The sequence below is a fragment of the Hemicordylus capensis genome, chromosome 1, assembly GCF_027244095.1.
Source record: "Hemicordylus capensis ecotype Gifberg chromosome 1, rHemCap1.1.pri, whole genome shotgun sequence".
Classification (NCBI taxonomy): Eukaryota; Metazoa; Chordata; class Lepidosauria; order Squamata; family Cordylidae; genus Hemicordylus; species Hemicordylus capensis.
The window spans coordinates 287816359-287843662 of NC_069657.1; the positions used below are offsets into that span (position 1 = coordinate 287816359).

Sequence of the window (27304 nt, forward strand, 5' to 3'; positions counted from 1 at the left end):
ATTGTTGGAAGGCCTGTCTGTTGGCTGAATTAGGCAAATAATAACAATAATAATAATAATCCCCCAGTGAGGCACTACCTTGGCGTGGTTGTGGGGCTTGTGTGCTCTGAGGAAGGTGAAAGCTATGCCAGAGGTCCAACCATACTGGACAGGTCTCATCAGAGGAGCCAGACAAAGAGTGCCTCTCCCATCAATAATATGGTGAGACGTAACTTTAATAAATCTATACCAGATCGGTCATTGCCCGGGTCAACAAGGACCACGCCAGGTGCTGGAGTCCCTGGACATCCGGTGGCAAGTGGGCAACAGGACTCAGGATCTTCAGTTGAGCAACCAGGGCTGGAGACTGCAAGGTTACTGGAAGAAACGTTGCTTAACCGAAAAATATATACAAAAAATGCCAACAAGGAAATAATGATCTGCTATTACAAGTCTAGTCCAACTAGAAGAGGTTATTTAAAAAGAATGTACCAAATTTGGAAAGAGAAGCATCCAGATACAGAAATAACAGAACAAAGGCTAGCAGACCAGAAAAGATACATAATAAGAAATAAAGTATTCACAGGAGTTGAGCTGGAAGAACTGCAAAGAGCAACACAGGCTCAAGATATGGAAGAAGAATTACCACCAATTGAAGAAGTTGCTCAGGTGGAGAAGGTGTTGGAAATAGAGGATGTCACTGTTGCTGAACTGTTTCAAAATCAAAACCAGGCAACCTCCCCTTTGCCTTCACCTCAAAAACCCAAATGCCGTTTAACAGAAAAGCAACAAGAACTGAAGCAAAAAATAACTGAGCGCATGAACCAAACAACCACCAGGGTTCGACTTCCAGCTCTAAAAACAGTTGCCAAAAAACAACTTGCTCAGGCATTAAAAGATGTCAATGCTGCACTTGCAGAAATAACAACCAAGAGTTTGCAAGAAACAAACCAACTAATGTACAGTGCAGCAACAATAACAACACAAGAGCTCGGATATGAGATCAGTAGACCTGTAAAAAAAGAAAGCAGTACATTACCTAAATGGAAGATTAGATTAGAAAATAAAATCTCCATGCTTAGATCAGATGCTAGTAAATTGAAAGATATGAAAAATAAGAAGCTGAAGAATGAAAACACCAAACAGTATCTGATCCAAAAATACCACCTAGATTCAAGGAGAATTAGAGAAGTCCTGGAAATAATAAAGCAGCAAATAAGAGCAGTGTCAAAGAAGATTAGCAGATACGAAGCCAGAATTACACAATAAAGGCAGAATCTCCAATTCCAGTCAAATCAGAGACGTTTCTACCAAAGCATAGAAGGAGAAACTGCAAGAAACGTAGAAACACCAAATAAAGAAGAAACAGTGCAATTCTGGGGGAAATTATGAGACAATCCAATAGATTATAATAAAAAAGCAGGCTGGATGAAAGAGGTCAAAAAATGTAACCAACAAATGCAAGATCTAATAATAACACCAGAATTAAGAAGTGAAAGAGCAAAGAAAATTAAAAATTGGACTGCGCCAGGCGACGATGAACTGCATGGCTTTTGGCTTAAACACCTAACAAGCCTTCATAAACAACTATCAAAACAGTTCAATCACATGTTGCAAGGAGGTGATATTGAACAATGGCTAACAACTGGGAAAACTCATCTCATCATGAAAGACCCAGCAAAAGGTGCAGTTCCAAGTAATTATAGACCGATAACCTGCCTGCCAACCATGCTCAAATTATTAACTGGAATAATAGCAGATGAAGTCATGCAACACTTATTAACTAACAAACAGCTTCCCGTTGAACAGAAAGGAAATTGCCCGAACATCAGAGGCACAAAAGACCAGCTGCTGATTGACAAAATGATTTTAGAAAATTGCAAGAGAAGAAAAACCAATCTAAGTGTTGCATGGATTGACTACAAGAAAGCCTTCGATTCATTGCCTGACACATAGATACTAAAATGTTTAGAAACAACTGGTGTCAGCAAAAACATTCAGATATTTATTTAAAAAAGCAATGAGCATGTGGAGTACACAGTTAACAATCAATGGCGAGACACTTGGACAGGTTAGCATTAGAAGAGGCATTTTCCAAGGGGACTCACTATCCCCTCTGTTGTTTGTAATCGCCATGACCCCACTTTCACAAATACTAAACAAAGCAGGCCTCGGATACCAAACATTTAAAACATCCAGTAAAATCAACCATCTGCTGTACATGGACGATCTGAAGTTGTATGGAAAGTCCAAGTCAGAAATCGAATCACTGCTAAACACTGTCCGTATATTCAGTAGAGATATAGCAATGGAGTTTGGACTAGACAAGTGAGCTGCATTAATAATGAACAGAGGGAAAATAACAAAAACAGAAGGAATAGAACTGCCCAATGGAAGCAAGATCAAGAACCTGGAAGAGAAAGAACATTACAAATACTTGGGCATTCTCCAGGCTGATAACATCACACACACTGAAGTTAAAAGAAAAATTGGAAGTGAATACATCAGGAGAGTTAGAAAAATCCTCAAGTCCAAACTCAATGGCGGGAACACAATACATGCCATAAACACCTGGGCTATACCTGTTATCAGATACAGTGCAGGAATAATAGACTGGACCCAGGCAGAGCTGGAGACGCTAGATCGTAAGACCAGGAAAATCATGACCATCAATCATGCTCTGCACCCCCACAGTGATATAGATAGGCTCTACCTCCCTCGCAGCTCAGGTGGAAGAGGAGTGCTGTAAGTCTATCAAACAGTAGAGGAGGAGAAAAGAGGCCTTGAAGAATATATCAAGGACAGTGAAGAAGATGTACTTCAAATGGTCAATAATGCGAAGCTATTCAACACCAATGAAACAAAGCAGGCCTACAAGAAAGAACAAGTCAAGAACCGAGCAGAAAAATGGAGAAATAAGCCCCTGCATGGTCAATATTTGCACAAAATAAGTGGAAAATCACCAAGACCTGGCAATGGCTTAAGAATGGCAACTTGAAGATAGAAGCTGAGGGTTTAATACTGGCTGCACAAGAACAGGCACTAAGAACAAATGCAATAAGAGCAAAAGTAGAAAAATCCACAACAAACAGCAAGTGCCGCCTTTGTAAAGAAGCAGATGAAACCGTGGACCACCTAATCAGCTGCTGTAAAAAGATCGCACAGACTGACTACAAACAAAGGCATGACAAGGTAGCAGGGATGATACACTGGAACATCTGCAAAAAATACAAGCTACCTGTAGCCAAAAATTGGTGGGACCATAAAATTGAAAAAGTTGAAGAAAATGAAGATGTAAAAATATTATGGGACTTCTGACTACAAACAGACAAACATCTGCCACACAATACACCAGATATCACTGTAGTCGAGAAGAAAGAAAAACAAGTGAAAATAATCGACATAGCAATACCAGGGGATAGCCGAACAGAAGAAAAAGAGATAGAAAAAAATCACAAAATACAAAGATCTACAAATTGACATTGAAAGGCTGTGGCAGAAAAAGACCAAAATAATCCCAGTGGTAACTGGAACCCTAGGTGGAATCCCAAAACAACTTGAAGAGCACCTCAACACCATAGGGGCCACAGAAATCACCCTCAGCCAGTTACAAAAAGCAACTTTACTGGGAACAGCCTATATTCTGCGACAATATCTATAACAACAACAACAACATTGTTAATAAAATTCAGCCATCCCAGGTCCTTGGGAAGGACTTGATGTCTGGATAAAACAGTCAATAACACCTGTCTGACTGTGTAAATAAATATATATATATATATTTTCTATCCTAATTAATATCTTCAGCTTTGGTTTTCAAACCATTTCATCTTTTATAACATAAATATGATCTAAAACCAAATACTTCTTTGCAATATATTCAGCTAAATCACAGTATATCCAAATGGTATGGTCCAGATGCTATTAGTGCTTCTGAGGCTCCGGATATTATCAAATTTTACCATCATATTGATGAATCTAATCAGGCACATAATATGCTTTACAATTTTATTCAAGCCCATGTAGCAACTCCACTTGATTCTGAAAGAATTAAATGGAGCTTAGAACTGAATGTATCAATCTCACAACATGAATGTGATGTGATTTTAGCTGAAACTGCCAAAGTATCTTATGATTTGAGGCTTAAGTTAGTCCAACCAAAATATAGTTTTTTCGGTCTTCTTGGACTCCAATAAACTCTGTGAATGTTGGTTAAGCAAATGTGACAAATGTTGGCCATGTGGGGAAAGCGAAGCAGGACTCTTACATCCGTTGCTTAATTGTAAGGTAATGAGGCTATTCACATGAGTGTGCAAAACCAGCCTAAGGGAGCCAAGCCTGGTTTTGCATGCTCGTGTGCACTGCTGGGATTGGGCCCGATCCCAATGGCGACGGTGGCAAACCCATCTAAGTGGACTCCTAGTTAAATCAGGTTAAGGGAATAAGTGTGGGATGGCCTGGCTTGGCCTGACCCTGAGGGAGGAGGTGGCAGGACGGCCCTGGTCCTGAGGAAGGCAGCTTGATTGAATTCCTAAAGTGAGCTGAGGCGTTGGTTTGAGGGGGTGGGTGGGTTGGTTATAGCGTGGTGTCTGGATTTTGGAGCATTCTGGAATTCGAGTGTCCGGATAAGGGATACCCAACCTGTAGCAAGGGAATATTCTCTAGAGGCACGAGAAACCAAGATGACGTCGTGAAGACAGCTCTAGAGCCTATTTCAATTTTGTTGGGATTGCCTCATAATGTAGAAGGAATATCCCTTAATCAATGGAAATGGCTTACTAGGGACTTTCTGGTGGCTAAACGCATTATTCTACAAAATTGGAAATGTAAATCCTCCAAATATTCAAAAATGGCTCTTCGATTTACTGACTCTAGCAGCCCACAGAATGTTCTTTTTTCAGTACTAGACCTTGTTTTTCTAAGTATGAGAGGATTTGGTCTGAGTTTGTGGAATTATTTGCATTGTAAGAGTAATTTATGTATGTACTTAAAATTAATTACAAACAAGTTAAACAAAAAAGTGAGTGATGGTGAGAGGTCATGCCAGAAGTAAGGCACAGCAAGGCAGCCTGAGATTGGATATGGGCCCCTCCTGACCAAGATGAAGACAGAAGGCGGGCCACATACAAACCATGGTTAAGAGAAACAAGCTGACATTGCTGATCATTTGCAGTGCAATTCTTGGTTTATTTTGGAAACCTTTGTTAACTTTCACCAAGGTTCTGTGCAGCCGTTTACTGTGGTGATTCTCTTTATTTAGCAGGGGGAGAGTAACTGGCCCTATCCACCCCTAGCACAGTACTTCCAGTGACTGTTGCTGGTGTGTGTCTTATGTTTATTTTTAGAATGTGAGCCCTTTGGGGACAGGGAGCCATCTTATTTGTTTTATTTCTCTTTGTAAACCGCCCTGAGCCATTTTTGGAAGGGCGGTATAGAAATCGAATTAATAATAACAACAACAACAACAACAACAACAACATCTGAACCAACCCAAAGATTTCGTATCTGGTGCAAATCTAGGTTTGCTATCCCTATACCATGTCCCTCCAATGACTGATCAATTTCTACTCAGTGGAGGTAGTAGATCAATAATCCTTTATATAAAAAATGCATGTTGTAATATACAAGATAATAAATATTTATATACATGTTTAAAAACCCTTTTACATGTGTTAGGTTTATTTCTTGTGCTGGGTCAATAATTGTGTTACTAAGTACTCCCATGAGATAATTAAATACTGGTTTCCAGGCAGTTCTCTCTCTCTCTCTCTCTCTCTCTCTCTCTGTCTTAAAATCTATGCCTGATTTCAAACATACAGTAAATTTGACAACTTTAAGCCGTTCCCACAGATCCATACATTCTTCATAAGGAAGGACATTGTTTGTTTATTTATTTAATTTATATGCTGTCTAAATAAACACAACAAAAACAAAATAAGACAACAAATCAAAACATTCCAAGATTACTAAAAGCCTGGCTTAAAAAAAAGGTCTTAAAGGCTCTTTTAAAGGCTGATAAAGATGTTAAACCATGAACATCTATAGGGAGTGCATTCCATAGCCCAAGAGCGACTGCAGAGAAGGACTGTTCCCAAGACACCTCCAGCATCTGGAATCACCACTCTCTCAATGACCTTAATGTGCGGTGGGGATTGCTTTCCTTATGACATTGCTTTCCTTATAAAGATTCTTGCATGTGTCTGTATTACTTTATATGCTTTTTAATATACTTCATAATTTCCATGTATCTTTTATATTTTAGATAATAATTTCTTTTGATCATTACAAGCTAACTTTTCAAAATTTGTTTTTATTCTATGGCCAAATTTCCATTTCAAAGAGAACACATGATGCCTCAGCTGCAGATGCTGCTATAAGGGAAATCATCCTTTATACTTAGAGAATAGCACAGAGCACAGCTGTTCTGCTGCTACTCGATCGCATAAATCACACATATGACTAGGCAAATTGATATCAACTCACTTACTGTGTTTGTTGAGTTTCCATTTAAATGTAAACCACTGTCAAAGAGAGGAGAGGAAGCACCACTGCTGTGATCACTTGACGGTCCAGGGGAACCTGAAATGTGGCATATTAAGGAAAAAAATTGTTTCATAATGTTTGTGTTATGTTCAGTAGAACAAATTAAAGAGTGTGATTTTAAGTATACTGGAATTATACACATATAAGTGTATGAACTGGTTATTTCACCTGGGAAAAAAAATCTGATTGAACAGTAATCATGTGCGATATATAACAGGAAAGAGATACAAAGCCAGAGTGCAACAAAATTGGGTGGTAGTTTTACACACTAAAACTAGTTTATATGTGTATATCCTTTTACAGTAGGGTTCTCATATAATGAAACTAGTTTCAGATATTTTTATTTGAATCTCTCTTGTGTTTTCCAAGTTGCTGGGGCTGGTATCAAGAATAAATATAATAAAAACAGAATGCCCAATTTGATATCTCTTTGAACACTAAAAGCGAGTCCAAACATGAGTCATGAAAACTAGGGGGCCAGTTCACATTAACAGTGGCCCGCAGTTGCTCTTGCATGCAATCATGTTAGGGCTGCTGGCACGATTGTCTCAATGTCACTCAAGGACATGCCAACACAATCGTGGCACATTCTTTACTCACATGAGAGGGGTGTTCATTCAAATCAACACTCTACAAATGCTACAAAAACATGTAGGTATATTTTGGCCAAGGCTAGTAACCATCGATAGACCTAACCTCCACAAATTTGTCTGACTTATCTCACAGAGTAGTTGTGATAATAAATGGGGCACATATGTAGCTCTTTGAAGGAAGGGTAGGATATACTGTAATATTAAACAAACAGAAAAAAATTCCAGAAGGTATTCAATCTTGCATTTTAGTGGGCCTCCAGGGCAAATGAATTGAAACAGTTGTGTTGCAACCTCTCAGAATGCTAGACAAATGTGTGGAGGATACATCTATCAATGGCTACTAGCCTTGGTAATAATATATCTCCATTAGGATCAGAGCTGGCATGCCCCTGAACAATAGGTGCTAGGGAGCACCAAGTTATTTATTTATGTATTACATTTATATACTGCCCCATCCAAACAGCTCTGGGCAGTGGTATAAGGGGATGGTTGTCCTCTCTTCCCCATTTGCTGGCTTCCCGGATGTACCTGGTTGGCTGTTGTGAAGCAGGATTGTGAACTGAATGGGCTTTGGCATTTGGGGAGTTGCCGCACATGTGCACTGGTCATTTGTGTGACCCTGATAACCCGACATTCCATTTGTATGTCCATGTGTCCGCCTGTGTGTGTCCGCCCCCTCCATCAACTTTGCACTGCTTGGACCAATATGACTCAAACTGAGTAAAGTTGTAGGGACACATAGAGACACCTCAATGGCATAATTTGTGATGATATCATCCACACCAATTCAAGATGGCAGACACATAAACATTTGAGGCGCAAGTGGGCAAACTTGTGAACTGCCTAACTGATTTGAACCAAATTTGCTAGAGCTGTAGGTACACACAAAGGGATTCCTCAGTGGCACAGTTTGTGATTATGTCATCCACCCTGATTCAAGATGGTGGAAGCATGAACATAAGAGGCACAAGTGGGCTAACTTGTGGACTGTCTAACCAATTTGAACCTGGTACAGATGAGGGAGTAGGGAGTGCCTCTGGTGGTTCAGGAGCAGTTGTTACAGTAGTGACGGGGAATAGAAGATTTGGCTTTGGCAGGTCAGCAGGCCATTACAAGGGGAGTGCAGAAATCAATGTTTCACCTTCTGGTGGTCCTGTCAGCTCTCAGGCCTCGTTGAGTAGGTCCAACAACCCTCAGAACCTGACCCTGCTCCTTTGTAATGTCAGGTTGGTTCAAAAGAAGATTAAAATCACCTATGATTTGATCATGGATGAGGGAGCCGACTTGGCTTGTATAACTGAAACCTGGTTGGGGAGGATAGTGGCCTGGCATGAGCCACTATCAGCTTCTCTCTTCTGGGTACTCTGTGGTGGAGCAGGTTAGGGGAAGGGGATAGAGGGGGTAAAGTGGCTGTGATCCATAAGAATAACATCTCCCTTGCCAGAATCCCTGTGAGAGAACTGGGCCATATTGAGTGTGTGTATTTTGGCCTGGGGCCTCAGGATAGACTGGGGGTTCTATTGGTGTACCGGGCACCCTGTTGCCCAATGGAGTCCCTAACTGAGCTGAGGGAGCTGGTCGTGGACTTGGTGTTGGAGTCATCCAGGCTTTTGGTGTTGGATGACTTCAATGTTCACTTCAGGGCTGGCTTGTCTGTTGCAGCTCAGGCATTCATAGCGGCCACTGAAACTATGGGCCTATCCCAATGGGTCATAGGGCCAACACACACTGATGGTAATACTCTCATTTTGGTCTTTTGCTCAGATCAGAGTGGTGTTCCATGGGTGGAGATGCCTAATGTCTCCATTGTCATGGACCAACCACCATCTGTTTAAGGTTGGTTTTGTGGTCACAACCCACCTCTTCAGGGTGCAGGACCTATTAGGATGGTCTTCCCAAGAAGCCTATTGGGTCCTATAGGATTCCAAGAGACTTTGGAGGGTTTTAGAATTGGTTCTGCCGGTGATTCTGTTGACGCCCTGGTGGAGACCTGGAATAGGGAGCTTGCCAGGGTAGTAGACACTATCGCCCCTAAGCGTCTTCTCCATTCTGCTTCAAATCTGGATCCATGGTATATTGAACAGCTACAAGAGCTGAAGCAACAAGGGAGAAGGCTAGAACATAAGTGGAAGAATACTCAACTTGAATCTGATAAGACATGACCTAAAGCTTATCTGAAGGCTTTTTCTGTGGCAATACATGCAGCAAAGAAGTAATTCTAGTCTACATGTATTGCATCCACAAGTTCGTGTCCAGCAGAGTTCTTCAGACTAGTTGTGAGGGGATTGATTCAGGTTCCCTCCTCTCTGAACTTACTGTATATTTGGATTTTTCATCATCCTGTTGTGATGCTTTTAACAACTTTTTTGTAGATAAAATCTCTTGCATTCAAGGTGACTTGGAATCCATGGTTATGGTGGGGTCAATTGTAGAGGTGTTCAGTAGCTTCTCTGGTTCAGTTAGAATGAATCAGTTTCAATTTGTGACTCCTGAGAATCTGGACAAACTCCTTGGAGGTGTTCAGCCTATAATTTGTCACTTGGATCCATGCACAACATGGTTGGTTTATAACAGGCCTGCTCAACTTAGGCCCCCCAGCTGTTTTTGAACTACAACTCCCATAATCCTCAGTCACAGTGGCCAATAGGTAGGGACTCGTAGGCCAACATCTGCAAGAGGGCCGAAGTTGAGCAGCCCTGGTTTATAACATCTAGCAGGGAGGCTCTTAGAGATGACATCATAAATAGTTGACATTGACATCATAAATGCCTTGCTGAGGGAGGGCAGGATACCTCCATGTTTGAAGGAGGCAATTGTGAGACCTTTACTTTAGAAGCCTGCCCTAGAGCCCTTGGTGATGGATAACTATAGGTTAGTCTCCAACCTCCCTTGGGTGGGCAAGTTAATTGAGAAGGTGGTGGCTGATCAACTCCAGGTAGCTTTATAAGATACTGATTATCTAGATCCATTTCAAACTGTCTTTAGAGCAGCCTATAGGGGTGGAGACAGTCTTTGTCGACTTGATGGATGATCTCTACCAAGGAATGGACAGGAGTGTGACTCTCTTGGGTTTTTTGGAGCTTACTGCAGCTTTCGATACTATAGACTATGGTATCCTTCTGGACCATTTGGAAACAGGTGGTACTGCTTTGCAGTGGTTCCATTGCTATCTCAGGTAGATTCCAGATGATGTCATTAGGAGATAGTTGCTCTCTGAAACAAGAGCTATTGTATCGTATCCTTCGGGCTCCATTCTATTTTCAATGCTTTTTAACATCTACATGAAACTTCTGGGTGAGATCATCAGGATATTTGGAAAAGGGTGTTATGAATATGCTGATGACACCGAAATCTATTTCTCCATGACATCATCATCAATCATCATCATCATCATCATGAAATAGCAGAATCCCCAAAAATGCCTGCCTACAGGCAGTAATGGACTGGATGAGAAGTCAAAACTGAATCCAAAAAAGATGGAGAATCAAAACTGAATCCAAAAAAGATCCAAAAGCATGGTAAGGGGTCATATTTTGAGGGACATGATATATCTTCCTGTTCTGGACAGGTTTGCATTCCCCCTAAAGGAGCAGTTACATAGCTTGGGAGTGCTTCTGGACTCAGGCCTCACACTGGTTTCTCAAGTTGAGGCTATTGTCAGGAACGCTTTCTATCAACTTCAGTTGACATGACAGCTGCATCTGTTCCTTGAAGATAATGATCTCAGAACTGTAGTGAGCTCTCTGGTAACCTCTAGGCTTGACTACTGCAATGTGTTCTACATGGGGCTGCCTTTGTATGTAGTTTGGAAACTTCAGTTGGTCCAAAATGCAGCAGCTAGACTGGTTTCTAGGGTTTCTCGGAGAGACCATCTTATGCCTGTCTAAAAACAATTGCATTGGCTTCCAATAAGCTTCTGGGCAAAATTACCTTTAAAGCCTTAAACAGCTTACGACCAGGTTACCTGGGAGAGCATCTTCTTGTGCATGATATTCACTGCACATTAAGGTCATAGAGAGACGTCCATCTCTGAATGCTGCCAGCTCCTCTGAAGGCAACTTGGGAGTGGGACTTCTCTGTTTGTCATTCCTGGACTGTAGAATGCACTCCTTATAGATATCTGTGGCTTAACATCTTTATCAGTCTTTAAAAGAGCCCTTAAGATGCAATTTTTTAGCGTGGCTTTTAGTACTCTTTGAATGTTTTAATTTTTTTTAAATCATTGTTTTAACAACTGTTTTATTGTATTTTTATTGCATTTATTCTTGTGAACTGCCTGGAGCCTTAGAGTCAGGTGGTATATAAATTAAATAAATAAAATGATAAACAAATAAATCCACTGGCTACAAATTAGTTTTAAATTCTCATTCTCATTGAACACTATTTTGCCCAGGAGTTGTCTCAATCATTGCTTCCTAGATGTTGGACTACAAATCCCATCATCCCCATCCTCATTGGCTGTTCCAATGTGATAACAGTTACCCGGGCTTTGGATCTGAGTGTAAGGAGCATGTCAATAAGACCAGTTCTTGCATGTGCAGCACATTAAATCATAGATTTAAAAAAACAAAACACCTTATATTCTTTATAGCACTTTCTAATTATACTTTACACAAAAGAAAAAAATGTAAAGGAACTTCCTACAGTTCTTGTTCATAAGTTCTTTGTCCAACTCAGGTTTGGGTTTGTTTTTTGTTTGATCTTTTTGTTTGTTTTTGCTTTTTTTTTGTTTGTTTTTGCAATATCCTCTAATAATCTCCCTTTCTTGAAAATGCTAACTCATTACTCACACACATTACTCTTCCCCCTCTTCTTCCCCCACACTATTCAGTCTAAGGCACCTTGGGTTTTCTGCCTAAGAAAGCACTTTGGAGGAAGTTTGGAGGATAGTGGAAACCCTTCTACTTAAAAGAGTCTCATCAGCAGCTTCAAGCACTTACTGACACAGTACAGATGCTCTGTTGAAATTGTCATTAAGACATTTTCCATTATTAACGTGCCTAGTTTAGGACCCTTTAGATTCAACTAATACTACTGCATTTTTTCTTAGTTTTGGTTTTGAAGGATAGACTTTGTATGTAAACCTGTTTGGTCTTCTTGGAGTCTCAGAGATGTAACTTTTCTGTTTCTACTTGTAATACTATTAAAAGCAATTTTTTTAAAAAGACATTTTCCGTTGCCTTTTGAATCCTCAAGTACAATACCATTCAGGTGTGTGAACATCAAAGCTGCATAGTAACCCTGAGCTCAATGGGCCACTTGATGTGTAGCCCTTCACTGATGCTAAGAGCAGAGGCGACTGTGTAACTTCAAAAGCAGCCCAAATGGTGTCACACTAGGTCTGTTACATGATGACTTTGAAGCACTTCCGGGCATTATTTCCAATGGAAAGGAGCACTACACCGCTGCCCAGAACCTGCAAAACAAACAAAACCCTAGTGCCAAAACCTAGCTGAATCTCTTGCCTTCGCTACTGTGATCAATTGCTCTTTCACTGTGTTGTTGTTGTTGTTGTTGTTGTTGTTGCTGCTGCTGCTCCTCCTCCTCCTCCTCCTCCTTCTTCTTCAGCAATAGTTTGTATTGCATTTTCTGCAGTAGTAAATTTTGGGGAGGCATTGAAGGGATTCTCTGGATATTCCTCCAAGGCTCCAATTAAGCATTTCTTAGCATTATAACAATCTGAGCCAAACCAATCTTTAGAGCAATACTGTATGGCTTAAGCTGCGGTTTCTTTACAAATGTACTGCATAATAGAGATTGAAGTGCTTGTGTAAGCTTGCCATACTGTACCAAAATATGCACTTCTGACTCTGATGTCATAAGTAAGGAACAAATTTAAAGTCATTGAATGGCAGCCCCAGCAGGCCCTTAGCATTGATGAAGGGCTGTGTATCATGTAGCCCATTATTTTTACTGATATACTCTTTGAGTTACACACTCACTCATGTGAATATTGCAGTGTTGGCCCTCCTGTTTCACACATCAGGCAGGGCCTGAGTTCAGCCTTTCAGAAAGACACTGTACTATCAGGCTCCAGTTCAGCTCAATGTTGCCTTCAGTTGTGCTGCCTCAGCTTTCTCAATAGGGTCAAACAAAGTTGCCAGTTGGTTTTGCACCCTCTGTGTGGCGTCCTGCTCATGAAACAAGGTAGATATGATGGAGAGAACAGGCATGTACAGTATGATCTCTCCTAACATTGTGTAGAAGGCACTGTGTTCTACACATTAGCCCAGATCACATATACTTGAGACTCACAAAGGTCATTCTCATGACCAAAAATGTCAGGGGTGGGGAGGGCTGGCAGAAAGGCAGGCAGCTCTGCTGTCTGTGCAGCACACAAACCACATCACACCAGGTGGCAGAGCCAGGGCCCAGAGGACGAAGTTCTCTGGCATCCCACAATGCACCATGCCAGGAGCATAGTGCATTGGGGAATTCCCCTGCTGCTGGGCACACTTGTCATCTGGCTTTGTAAACATTCGGGCTGCAGGCAGCACGAGCATTCACATGATGGGGAGTGGAGTAGAAGGGCAAACTTGCACCCTTCTACTCCACTATTAGCCCAGATAAAAAACAAACAAACCTGGGCTACCCTGTCACTGAAGGTTGGGATCCGGAGCGATCCTGGTGCTTCTCATGACTGTGTGATACCCAAGTAGGCCTACCTGGGCATAGCCAGTTGTGAAATGACCTTACTATTGTGCCCACTTTAATGTGGGTGAAGAAGCACAGAAACTGGGCCTTCACATTTATGTGCCTACTTGTGGAGTGTCAGTTCAGACAATGCAATTGTCATGAACTAATAGCCCCGCTAACCCTACAGGATTTACAACCCCATGAAAGTAAACAGAAAGCAGCAATGAAACTGGATGAAGGAAAATAAAAGGCTCACAAAGAAAACAATAAATGAATAAAGTCCCCTGTACTGAAACTAGGTACCCCCCTCTAACAATAACTGAGTAATAAGTGGAAGGAAAAGACAAAACAAGGAATGAAACAAGTGAAGGACACAGAACAAGGAATAAAGGGAACAATGCAGGGAAGTACAGACAAGACAAACTGGAACACGGATAAGATATAAAATGCAAGAGCACACTATAAGCTGCCAGCGAAGTTTCAAACAGCAACTCAGCCATGGGAGACTGTTGAAGATATATGGTTCCACAGAACCAACAACCAATCAGGCTTCCCTGAGTCAGCAGTTTGGCTTTCTTTCTTGTGATCTCCTGCACCTGCGTGAGTCCCACTGAGCCTGTCTCTTGATACGTCGTCTCAATACAGGGGAAATCCCAGGCTCTTCCTCATCAGAAACCAAGTCTGGCAACTGTTGAGAATCTTCAGCTCCAGAGTATGGTTTCTCTGCCAATCCTTGTTGCTGTGGCTCACTAGCAGGCGAGTCCTCCTGCTCTGATTCTTCTGATTCTGAAGTCTGAGCTATGACAGCAATCTAAGTTCTCTTTATATCATGGAACAAAAATCTTTGGGTAAGTAAGTGTGTGGGCAAAACAATCCACCCACACAAGACACATACACATGTATACATGTGTACAGGAGAAGTGGGAACAGAGGCTGGCCTTTTCAAATTGTATAAAGTATAGGAAATATTTGTGCTTAACAAACTTGACAGTATCTTCTTTGCACCCAGACCCAAGGAGACACGGACACAAGTTTATTTGGTGAAATGTGCCACATTTATTGATACATAGTTCTTTACAAGCCAATATGTTGCTCAGTTGGGATTGGCGCTCCACCCAGCACAGTGTGGTTCCTAGAAGGTCGGCAGTGAGAGTGGCCGCCTTGACCTAGATGATAATGGCTTTAGCACCTTGGCTCCAGGCGGCACCGTAAGCAGGCGCCGCTCTTCCTAGCTGACCTAAGGTCAGGTCTCTGTTACTAACGATGCCCCTCCGATGCTGCCAAGCCATATGGAAGGATGTCGCTTTTTCAGAGAAGAGGGGCTGTGCGGCAACCCTGATCTGTCAAGCCTCAAGGGATCCGCCCCTCCTCCTTGAAGCCAAACGCTTACCTAAGGTGCCTCACCGATTATAAGCTGTTGCTTCCCTCCACACTGTACCTGCCAAAATGTGACCAGAAAATATGGCACTAACTGACTACCAGGACTACAGGTATAGACTGAGGCAGGCGAAAAAGGGCGCACACCGCTGGCCAATTAGATGTGGACCCAAAAAATTCCTGCCCGGCCCCAGACGGCGACCAGCAATGCCCAGCCTATATCTGAGGGATGGGAGGGTGGGGTTGCTCTCAAGAGATGGACTGAATCAGCACATGTTCTCTGCGCTGCTTGTGGGCCCCGCCCCAGGAGAGCCAATCACAAGGCTCCCCGGCATCCGTGCTCCTTAAAGGGGGCTGGGGCAAACAAGCCGCGCCAGCCAGTTGGTTCGGTGAGCGGCTGGTTTTTTCTTTTTCAACGCCATCTCAATTGCATTTATATTTCGAAACACGGATTATATTGTTGGAAAGTTATTTTTGCTGACTGTGATACACCATAGACAATAAACATTGTTTGTGTTTCTTTTTTCTTGTTTGGAGAGCATAATCCATGTAGAAAGCTTGTGATATATCTGATTTATGGATGGTGCCCTTAAAATCCTTCTCTAAACAAACTGGTTGTAAGGGAAATTACTTCAGTATTCTAAGCAACAATAAAATGTTAAGATATGAAAACTTCATCCTTAAATCAATTTTCACATATTGCATTCCATCATCTTGCAATTTTGGCATTTGCAAACAACATTCAAGGCTCTAATTAACACAAAGCACAAAACAATCTATCCAAAGATATAATCCAACCAGTCTTACATACTGAACTCCATCTTAATGAGCAAGCAACTGCACACTATCACTATGCTTTTTATTCAACCAGCATCAATATAAACACATAAAGCCAAACATCTTCCATAAAATTATAGTTATCTTAAAAGGACACATCCATGGCTAACTCAAATAAGCCAATTTTCTCACCAAAAAACCTGCACAGAATGGATGCATGGAGAAGGGAGAGTGATTCTAACTCTGCCCTTGATCATTAATTGTTAATAAATAACATTAATTTTCTTAATTAAAACATTTATAATAATTAAATAACATTAATTTTGTTAATGTTTTAATTGTGTTTTAGATTGTAAGCAGCCCAGAGATTTGCATATGGGTCAGGCTAGAAATGTGCCAAATAAATAAATAAGTAAATCTCCAGCCTTTCATCCAAAGGTCAGAACAGAATCTACTTATACAAGTTGTATTGCAAGTGTATTGGTTCACTCCATGCAATTAGGGATCCTGTTCTTTTACAGGGTTCCCTATCACATGTTCCATGCAAGCTGTATGGCCCCATACTGATCTACAGCCTCGTTCTGACCAACAGGAGAATGCACAGAATTGGGGCGTGATCCCTGCTATAGTCTGTGGTTTCGTTGTATGAAATAGCTATAATCAATCAATGAGGTTGTTCTCACAACCAGATTGGAATGGGCGGCAGGAAGCAGGTTCCTACCTGCCTCTTTGAAGATGATGATGATGATGATTTATTCAATTTCTATATCGCCCTTCCAAAATAGTTCAGGGTGGTTTACACAGAGAAACAACAAATAAATAAGATGGATCCCTGTCCCCAAAGGGTTCACAATCTAAAAAGAAACATAAGATAGAAATCAGCAACAGTCACTGGAGGTACTGTGCTGGGGGTGGATAGGGCCAGTTACTCTCCCCCGCTAAATAAAGAGAATCACCACGTTCAAAGGTGCCTCTTTGCCAGGTTAGCAGGGGTGCTAACTTGGAGTGCTAACTTCAGATGAATGGAGGCTCTTCCTTGCTCTGCCAATCACACACCCAGATGACCAGCATGGTGGTGATTGGCAGAGCTGGGAACTGGAGGAGGAATTCATCTAGTATTCCACAATGCACAAGGAGCACGGTGCACTGGGGGAGTTCCACTCTGCTGGGTACTCCTTCCACCAAACTCTATGGAAGCTCAGGCTGCTGGAAGTCCGAGCTTCCACACAACGGGGTACAAAACCCGGTCTACCCGGTGGAAGATTGATGGGATCAGGACCAATCACAGTGATTCTCACAACCCACCCTACCCTGCCTAGTGTGCCTCTTCCTGGGTAGGGCTGGTCATGAGAACTACCTCAATAGCTATTCATCAGTATGCTTTGTTACAGATTCCTCTGAACCAAATCTCTTGTGTTCTGATGGTTGGGCACCTGACACCTCTGTTAACTGGAGGTGTTGGTTGGATTCCTTCTGGCCAAGCAACCCTGAGTAAGTGGCAATGACCTTATAGCTGGATTCAGACTATAAATGGGTTGTGTAGGAGTAGTCTTCATCTCTATAGGCTGATAAAGTTGGTTATCCTACTTTAAAGTAACTGGATCAAAAATAATAAATGCTTTTCCTTGCAATAAAAATGCATTGAATTTTATTAGGGAAACTCACTTGTTCATATCATCATCATTAGCACTAAGTATCTTGTTTCCCTAAGAACTTATATAGCAAAATACAAATCCATCCATCCATAAAAGTAGCATTTAAACCAGGCCCATGTGACTTCTTACCTAAGACATTTAGCCCACCAATTTAGCCCACCTCAATTTAGCCCACCAGGCAGGTATTATTATGCCTGGCAACTGGGACCCTCCTCGCAATTGCAGGTAAGCAGCAAAAACAGTGGGCTTATCAAGCCACTGGGCAAGCAGCCATCATGTCTGTGGGATGTGTCTGACTTGGTAGACCTGAAGAAGCTTTTAAAACTGTACAGTGTACCTTAGTCCAGATGCTTTGGGCTAAAGATCTAAAAATTGCTAACTTGATAGTTCCATTGAAATCAATAGGGTTTACTTTATAAGTAAATATTTTTTAAAGACAGTGACTGACATGTTATGCAGTGTACTGCAAGTGGTTCTGCACTGCCTGAGCTGCTGTGGATATCTAAAACAACACTGGTGCTGTTGCACAAAACTGCTCTTGCACAAATATGTAAAATTGCACAGTCATGCTTGTGTGATGCTTTGGCCATAGGAAAGAATGACTGTAGCATCATCCAAGTGTGATGGTACACTTCTATGTAATAGCACCAGAAGCACTCTTGTGCAACAGCACCAGTGTTCTTTTAGATGCCTGCAGCAGCGTGGGTGACATAGAACCACTTGTGGTACGCTGCCAGCAAAAATAAAAACAGTCTACCTGAATAGAGCCTAGAATCAGAACATCTTGGTTTCCAATAGAGCATGTAAAATGAAAAATTTATTTTTACATACACACCTTCCAAGAGGATTTTTATCATTTATGTTGGCCCATATGATGAAATTTTTGACTTCTTGCAGTTAAATCTGGAATTTATGTGCAACGCTGCCTACAAAGTACAATTAAAAAAATACTGCAATATATTTTCCTTAGCTACTTTCAGATGCTTTCCTGTTTGGCAGTGAAACCTAATAAGTGTAGTCTAGCTTTAGAAACTCCCTGCACAAGTAAAATCTCAAAACACTGTAAGCAGCTGAAATGCGCAAACTGCCTCTACTTTAATAGATTGATTATGCCTCTTGCAACATGCTTGTAAAAATGATTTTGAGGTAACCATTACACTGAACCCAGCGAATGCGCAGATAAGGCGCATTCCTTTCAAAAGGGCACACATTGGACAGAACACAGAATCCCAGCATGATGTGGACTGGCTCCCTGCAGCTCTGTAGCAGACACATTGCCCATATTCTTAACCCACATGGCTGTATGATGAGTGTGACTACTGCTACTGCATGTGTGGGCCTGCTTGTATGGGCCTTTCCCATGGAAACATTGCTCTTCGTTTCATTGGTTGGGCAACTGAGTAGTCCAGTCACAAGTGACAGTCCTGCTCATGTGGCTGAAGTACTCACACAATGGGGTGGGCATAGAGAAGGACTGAGAAGCAGTCTGCAGGCAGCTAGGGATATAAGTGAAGGCGGCATATGGAAAACGAAAAGCATATAGCACTGAAGTATATCATCTTTCCTGTAGTAAAACATTTATGAATGAAATTTTATTTGTGTGCAAGTATCTGTTATGAGAAATACTGCAGAGGAAAACATTGTACTTAGATCCATTAATTTCCCCTTACCCAACGGGAGCTTTAGAAATGATGGAGCTTCCCTGAGGTACTGAACAGTGATGGCAACTTCATCGCCAGCATTCCGCAGTAGATGCACCTGTCAGTGTGACAAATAACAACTACTTTATACCAAAGAAGAACTAGCCACAGAGAGCAAAATAGTCTACATCAAAAAAGCCACATCTCAGTAGTTTCGACATGAATCCAATTTTCATGTTTATCGTGGGAATCAAGAATATCTGGAGGGTCAGATCGCAAAAATAAAATCATAAAGGCAAACATATCCACAATGGCGAAAGAGTCTGAAAAATTAAGAGGTGAAGGGCAATCTGTCTTTGCACACAGTAAAACCAAATAAGATTCAAAGAGATTTCTCATAAAACATTTGATCATAATTCAGCCAGTGTGAAACACTTTAAAGTTTCATTCATTTCAAAGGGGAAGAATGTAGTCAACATGCTCATCTCTATGCAAAATAATTAGAAAATGCTCCTTTTGCATTTGAACATTGCTGGATGACAGCTATGTTCTTTGGCAGATGCCCTTTTGATGTTTTGGACACCTGGGTTTTCGCTTTTTGCCACAAGATGTTTCCTGCAGGGTACTGGACAGGGTAGCTGGGTACAGGATATGTGTGTCACAATTTCAATAGTAAGGAGGAGAGAACAATGTTTAATTATAAAGAATATGTATAAGTTGAGTGTCTATCCAGAAGCATATTCATTGACATATAACCATAAAAACTCAATTCAATACTAAACAATAAACAGCGGCTTACATGCTGCACAGCAGTATGATGACAGAAGGAGGGCTCTCAGAGAGCTTGGAGTATGACGAGGGAAAAGTGATTTTTGCTTTTTTCCCCTCTCTGAAAAAGCCCTTTCCACTGCTATTAATATGTCTCTGAGGGTCACACAGCCCTTAGGCACACATTTCTGGAAGTGAAGTGGACTTTTGGAAGGAGAAGGAAGAAGGAAAAAATGACTCCCTCCCTCCCTCCCTCCCTGTGCTTCACTGCAACTTGGCTCCAGCCTCTGTGAGCGTGCAGCCCTTCTTCCATCTCCATATTGCTAGGCAGTATGTGGGCCATTAGCCTTAAAATCCAAATAGAAATCAGCATAATTAACAAACATGAGGGGCACAGAAGGCCCATAGAATAAATAAGCCCATATGAGAAATCTAGGGGGTAAAAGGCTACTAAGCATAGCAGCCATGAGTGACAAGAAGAGATAATCAAAGCAACATGTAGTAATATGCATTTAAAAGAAAAAGGAAAAAATATGCCCACATTTACAATATTATTAGTTCTATTTTAACCACTTGGAAATGGCTTTTGGAACAGGAACATCTTATCCCTCCAGAATGCATTATAGTAATTGAAAAATGGGGGTTTGTCAATACATGGAAGACAGTGGCCAAGTCTTTATCAAAGACAGAATGCTCAGACTGCAAATCTGCTTCTCTAGCCAGGAAAACAAACAAATGGATCATAGAACAAATCAATCCAGAATTTTCACTCGAGGCACAAATGACCAGGCTCAAACTATCATACTTTGGACACATTATGCGGAAAACTCAGCTCCCTGGAGAAGTCCATAATGCTAGGAAAAGTTGAAGGAAATAGAAGAAGATGACAAGCAGCAGCAAGGTGGATGGACTTGATTATGATGACAATGAATGCATCACGGAGAGACCTTAAAGGCCAAGTTGAAGACAGATCTATCTACGTGGTTGCTAAGAGTCAACACTGACTTGACAGTACTTAATCAATCAATCAATCAAACAAACAAACAATCAATCAATCAATCAAAAGAGAAGGCAACCCCATTCCAAGCCTGCAAAACTACTAGCCCTTGATCTCTAGTTTAACAGCTATCAACACTTTTGTTACTAGCAAGGTTTTTCTGTTGGCTCCCAGGAGCCCCCTCGTTTGTGTTTGAGTCTCCAGGCTCAGAGATCTCACTCTGTTTATAATCAGGAGCTTCACAGCATTGTGAGCTCTCTATTTATTCACATGGGGATAGGTCACTTAGTGAAGGTAGGCCAGTCACCCCTAGATTTGGCTCCTAACAAGCAAGCTGTGAAGGAGAGCAGATGCACACCCTACCTTATGCTGGGATATCCTGAGTAGACCCCAAAGGTTAACTAAAAGCAGGTTAACTCTCTGTCAAGGCCACTCTGCACTCAGAGTGATCTGCCTTGTCTTTCCCCTTCCTCCACAAAAAGGACAGTGATATGATAAGAGGGTGGGCACTGGTGGTGGCTGATCTGCCCTTTATCCTATCACATGCAGCCCACAAGCTGCCTCAATGTTCATTTCTGAGATTCATGGGTGATTCTGGAGAAGGAAAGATCAAACACACACACACACACACACACACACTCACAACTGTGAGTTTAAATGGGCTTAATTAAGGCTAATGATTACAAGTGTAGGTGATTAGGCATATAGGCAAGTATCTATCTATCTATCTATCTATCTATCTATCTATCTATCTATCTATCTATCTAATTTGTACAACGTCCCAAACTTTCGTCTCTGGGCGGTTAACAATAGCATAAAACCAGTTAAAAACATATACAAAAACTTTAAAACAATTTAACTATTTAAAAAGAAACCAAAGATTAAAACCCAAAAATTTTAGGAAGCTGAGAAAGCATGGGTGAAAAGATGGGTTTTCAGGTGTTTTTCTGAAAATTGCCAGAGATGGGGAGGATTGTATCTCAGCAGGGAGTGCATTCCACAATCTCGGGGCAGCGACCGAGAAGGCCTGTCTCTATGTAGCCACCAAACAAGTAGGCGGTAACTGGAGACGAACCTCCTCAGATGACCTCAATGTGTGGTGGGGCTCGTAGTGAAGAAGACGCTCTCTTAGATACCCAGGGCCTAAGCAGTTTAGGGCTTTATATGTTATAACTAAAACTTTGTATTTTGTCCAGAAACCTATTGGCAGCCAGTTCATTTCATTTCATTTATCCATTTCATTTTTCTATGATTGTAGTGCAGTGTTCAGTAACAGCTAAAAGCATTCCAAAAATCATTTTTCCCCTTTCTCAATATGCAGAGTTGCTAGCTAGGAAAGAATTTTTGGCCTCACCAAGAAACAGGCAGTCGCGTTATCAGCCTGCTGTGCAAGAGCACCTTACCTTGCTGTTACGTAGCAACAAGCCACAACAATTCCCCAACCTGGCAATCAGTGTTTCCCCTTTAAATTGGTCTAATAATTTCTATGACAGTTAACTCATACCACTAATAAATGCAAGGCATCTTTGACTCTTAACAGAAAAAGCATTTCTTTCTAACCTTGGGCCCAAAATCTATATCTGTTCCCCTTTCTTAGATCCAACCCCGCCTTCTCTAAAAGCCTCTTTCTCTTGCCCACCTTACTCAATTAGAACTCTAAGCTAAAATGTCTCATTACAGTTAAATGTATTTTTGATAGTAATAGTGCTTTAACCACATATTTCTCTCTTTTTGTACCCCTTCCTACAATAAATATCTTCTTTCTATTTTGAAACAAATCTTGTCTCAGTCCAGTCATTCTTGGGTCCAAACGTTTGCACAAATTAAAACTGACATGGAGCTATCCCTTTAAGAGCTAATTCCCCTATAAAGCCCAAACATTGGGGTGCTGACCAATCACCCCAAAGCAGTTTCACTAACACTTCTCTCTTATAGCAGTACCTAGGTACCTCTAGATTTGATTTGGGAGGTGGGGAAGAGTTGATTATAAATCTTTCCCAGTTCTTGTACATAGATATTAAAGACTATGACTGATACCTAGAGCAACCTACCAATACCGTAACAGAAATACATGACCCCTATTCAGACATTCCACTCAGGGTTACAGCACTCAGGGTATGCCACTCAGGGTTACAGCAGCATTCATCTGAAGATGTGAACGCCATATCCGTTATGGCAGGTGCTTCCATTTTTGGGAGGTCGGGGTGCCCCAGCCTCCCAATCACAGAAGCATCTGCCATAACAGATATGGTTTCAGACAAATGCCAGTGCAACTATTAGTGGTACACTGTCAAGGATGACTAACGGGGCGGGACCTATGGCCCAGCATTAGATGATTGTATGTGAGTACAGAGTCTTTTGTATAATGTCTGAATAGGACTATGGCCATGCTACAAAAGATTTACCATAACTGTTGCGGCTGTGTGTTAGGCTTATATGCAATCAGTACCAGGTAACAAATGGGTTCAGCACAAAGGGATATGTGCCCCTGGTGTTGGGCTCTCGGGACAGAGTGGGGATTCTGCTACCCAGCTGTCTCCCTGCCTGAGCTCACAGAGGTGATCTTGGATTTGGTGTTGAATGATTGTTCTGGGTGACTTCAACAACCATGCTGAGACTGCCTTGTCTGGGGTGGCTCAGGATTTCATGGCCACCATGACAACCATGGGGCTGTCCCAACATGTTGATGGCCAAACACATGAATTGGGACATATTCTGGATCTGGTTATTTTGACTGGACAGGAGGTTGGTGATTTGAAAGTAGGGGTTATGTCATCTATGCCCTTGTCATGGTCAGATTGCTTCCTTCTAAGGTTTAGAGTATTAGTGGCTGTACATATCTGCAAGGGTGGGGTACCTATAAAAATGGTGTGCCCTTGGAGACTGATGGACTCTGGTGGATTCCTGAGGGCTCGGAGGGATTTTTCAGCAGGCATGGCAGGTGCTCCTGTCGAAGCTCTAGTTGCTCTCTGGAATGGAGAGATGACTCGGATGATTGACACAATCACGCCCAAGTACCCTTTCCGGAAAAGCAGAGCACCTTGGTAAACACCTGAGCTGAGGGTGATGAAGCAAGCTGGGAGATTACTGCTTTGGGGGTTGGGTGGTAGGCACTCATGGGTGCCAACTACCACCCAACCCACTTTTGGAGGTTTAAACCAGTATGAATTCAAACCAAAACCAAAACCGAACCTCCCACTTCCGGTTTGAACCCGGTTTGAATTTGAACCAAAATGGGCAAACCAGTTTTGTGCACATCCCTACCATTGACTATGGTATCCTTTTTGATAGGCTAGCCTATCAAAAGGCTGTGGGAGGCACTGTTTGGAGGTGGTTCCATTCCTACCTCGAGGCCCATTCCCAAAAGGTGGTGCTAGGGAGTTACTGCTCAGCCTCTTGGCATTTATGCTGTGGGGTTCTGCAGGGTTTCATTATTTCCCTGATGCTGTTTAATATCTACATGAAACCTCTGGGAGAGATGGAACTAGGGATGTGCATGGCACCAGTGATTGCTGGTTCAAAGGTTTGGGGGATAGCTTTGGGGACAGGGGAGGGTGCTCTTCCCCCCTCTGCCACATTTCCCCCACTGGTGCTGTGGTTTAAAATGGTCCCATGGGGCGGCATCATACCTCCTTGCCACCCTGGTGTGCATCAGATGAGAAGTACCTGGAAGTGCCCAGTGCGCGTGCGCACATCACTCCCGCACACGCGCACTTTGTGACATGCACACACGCACCAGGCACTTCCGGTCAGGTGCACACTGGGGTAGTAAGGAGATATGCTGCCACCCTACAGGACCGTTTTAAACCACAGCACCAGTGGGAGAAACAGGGCGGGAGGGGGAAGAGCACCCTTCCCGGTCCTCAAAGCTATCCCACCCCCACCTTTGAACCAGCTGAACCACCGGACTTTTGAATGGGTTCAGAAGTCTGTAAAAGGGCCTGAGAACCTGTTCATGCACATCCCTAGTGGCTAATAGGGAGAGGGTCTTTTTGGTGGTTGCACCTGTTTATGGAATAGCCTCACCAGTGAGATTTGCCTGGTTTCATTGCTTTGTTCTTTTAGATGCCAGGTAAAGACCTTTTTTGTTCACTCCTTTTAAATTTTATTTTTTTTAAAAAAAAATCTGCTTGAAACTGATATTTAAAAATGTTTTAAAATTGTTTTTGTATTGTATTTTGTATTTTCTCCCCGCCCCCTCCTTTTTTGGTCTGTTATGATTTTCTGTGTGTTTTAATCTCATGTTTTAATTGTTGTGTTGTAGCCAACCAGAAAACAATTTAGCCAACCAGAAAACAATTTATTATGGGGCGGCTAACAAATAAATTTATTATTAATAATTATTAACTATTATTATTATTTTGCAGTAGCATCCACATCCCTGCACTGCTGAAGCTAGGAGGGCATGGGGGCACCAGGAGGATGTGCAGAGATGCTGTTAGGCCACGTGGCAGATACAGGGAAGGTGCGCCCAGGAACTGTAGCTCCTCTGTAGCTCAGAGTGTCCTCATGAGTCCTCACTGCACCAGGAGCATCTGGCCCCCACCCCCACCCCCATGTGGTGGTGGTGGTGGTGGTGGTGGTGGTGGTGGTGGGAAGGTGTATCAGAACATCCAATACCTGCATGCACAGCAAGAGAAGTGATTTTGAGACTGTGATGCCTCTGGAGTTCCCTGTGCATCACTGAGGGACAACAATGTGTTCCATCTCTTCCAGAATGCATAGAGGGACTGGGCGTATTGCACATGAGCCCCAGTCGACTCCCTGCAGTCCCTCTTTACACACATGCTTTCATAGTCAGCCACTTATCTGTACCTGCCAAGAATCACTGGATTAAAGTGGGTCAACAGTTTTTCTCTGATGTGCTGCTGTGTTTTAGTCATGTTGCTGGATTGTGCTTGTCTCTGGGCAATTTTATAATTGTTTTTATTTCATGATTTCATTACTGTTTGATGAAAATCATTTTAATGATTTAATATAACCTGTTTTCAGTTTACCCATGGGTAAAAGTCTATAAAATAAAATAATATTTTATATTATTCATAAATTTATTTATTAGTGAACTTTTTGCAACACCAATGGCATTACATGTTCTCCAATTAAGTGCTAATTATTCCAGCAGCAAAGAGGCTCAGGTGTTGCCAATATATGACTGGACTATCATCTCTTCTCTGTCTCCTATTAGTCCAGGTCACACTGAGAATGCTAGAATGTTACTAAACTGCTGTGATTTAAAAGTTGTATTCCACAATTCACAATCCAGCACAAGTAGCTATACTGGTTTCAATTGATTTGCACACAAGTAACTCATTGAACTGCGACCATTGTCTTTCTGTAGATGTTAACTGTAAAATGCTGTTAGAAACTCACTTACACAACAATAAAACATAAGCTGGATTGTTGGAAGAATAAATTTGTTGCCTTCTCCAAGACATCAGGACTCAAGAGGCAGAAAGACATGCACTGTACTGTGTGGCTACAAATAATTACCACTGTCTGTGGTACTCAGAATGTTAGCAGTAATGTAGTCACAGAAAGATTCCTGACGCAATAACAGCATGGGGGGAAAGCTGAGTGACATACTGTTGGCAAGACTAAGAAAAATATTTTGAATTTGGATTTCTACAAACCAGGAATTCAATGTAAACTCATACAATGATTTTTCTGAAAAGATAGCTGGCATCTGATGTGGTGGTGGGGGGTAACACTCTCTACAAATCATCTAAAGGTATATCTGGTTCTAACAAAATAAAATATATAAAAACACAGAACAGCTCAGATCTTCAAGAAATGAAAAGTCAATATTAATCTGGTCTTCCCACACAGTAAGGGTCTAAGAAAAACAAACATGAGCAAGTCTAGGTGACAACTTTAAATTGAAGAAGTGGGATATTTGCTTTATAGTATTATATCATCCACTTGGGGAAGAAGAATGGGAAGGCTCAAGAGAACACTGGTGTACAAAATAATGTTATATAGAAACTGGGTAAGTGCAGCCTCACAACACTTAGCATCGTTTTCACTGCATCACTGCATCATTATTCATATCATTAACCATCATGATTCTTTCTAACAGGTAATAGAGTACAGAGATACAATAAGGTTGTGCACATGACTATTTTTGGGGTGGGGAGGGCAGTGAAGAAGGCAGGGTTGAACCTATCTCCCCCCCCCAATGATTGTCACTCTTCTCTTCGGTGTACTGTTGCATGCCACCACGATCCACGTTGCTCCCTACAGTGTGGATTGCTGGAAGCCAGGAAAATGAGTCCTGACTTGCAGATATCCCACAATGTACTGTGCAATGAATGCAGTGCATTGGGGGCATCCCCCGTGAGT

At 41.9% G+C, this 27304-nt stretch overlaps 1 protein-coding gene across 8 annotated transcripts in view; it reads right to left on the minus strand.

Moving 5' to 3' along the window:
• The window catches only part of SNTG2 (syntrophin gamma 2), a 489442-nt gene that overhangs the window by 198307 nt on the left and 263831 nt on the right, over window positions 1-27304 (minus strand). For 6 of the 8 annotated variants that reach the window (XM_053286035.1, XM_053286037.1, XM_053286034.1 and 3 more), the window contains exons 7-8: window positions 19231-19318; window positions 6467-6558 (exon numbers count right to left, since the gene is read on the minus strand). The exons of 1 other annotated variant lie outside the window; for it this stretch is intronic. In XM_053286035.1, the coding sequence (XP_053142010.1) occupies window positions 6467-6558; window positions 19231-19318 (180 nt within the window). The remainder of the gene's footprint in view (window positions 1-6466; window positions 6559-19230; window positions 19319-27304) is intronic. One more of the 8 variants, XM_053286038.1, reaches the window with a different exon arrangement.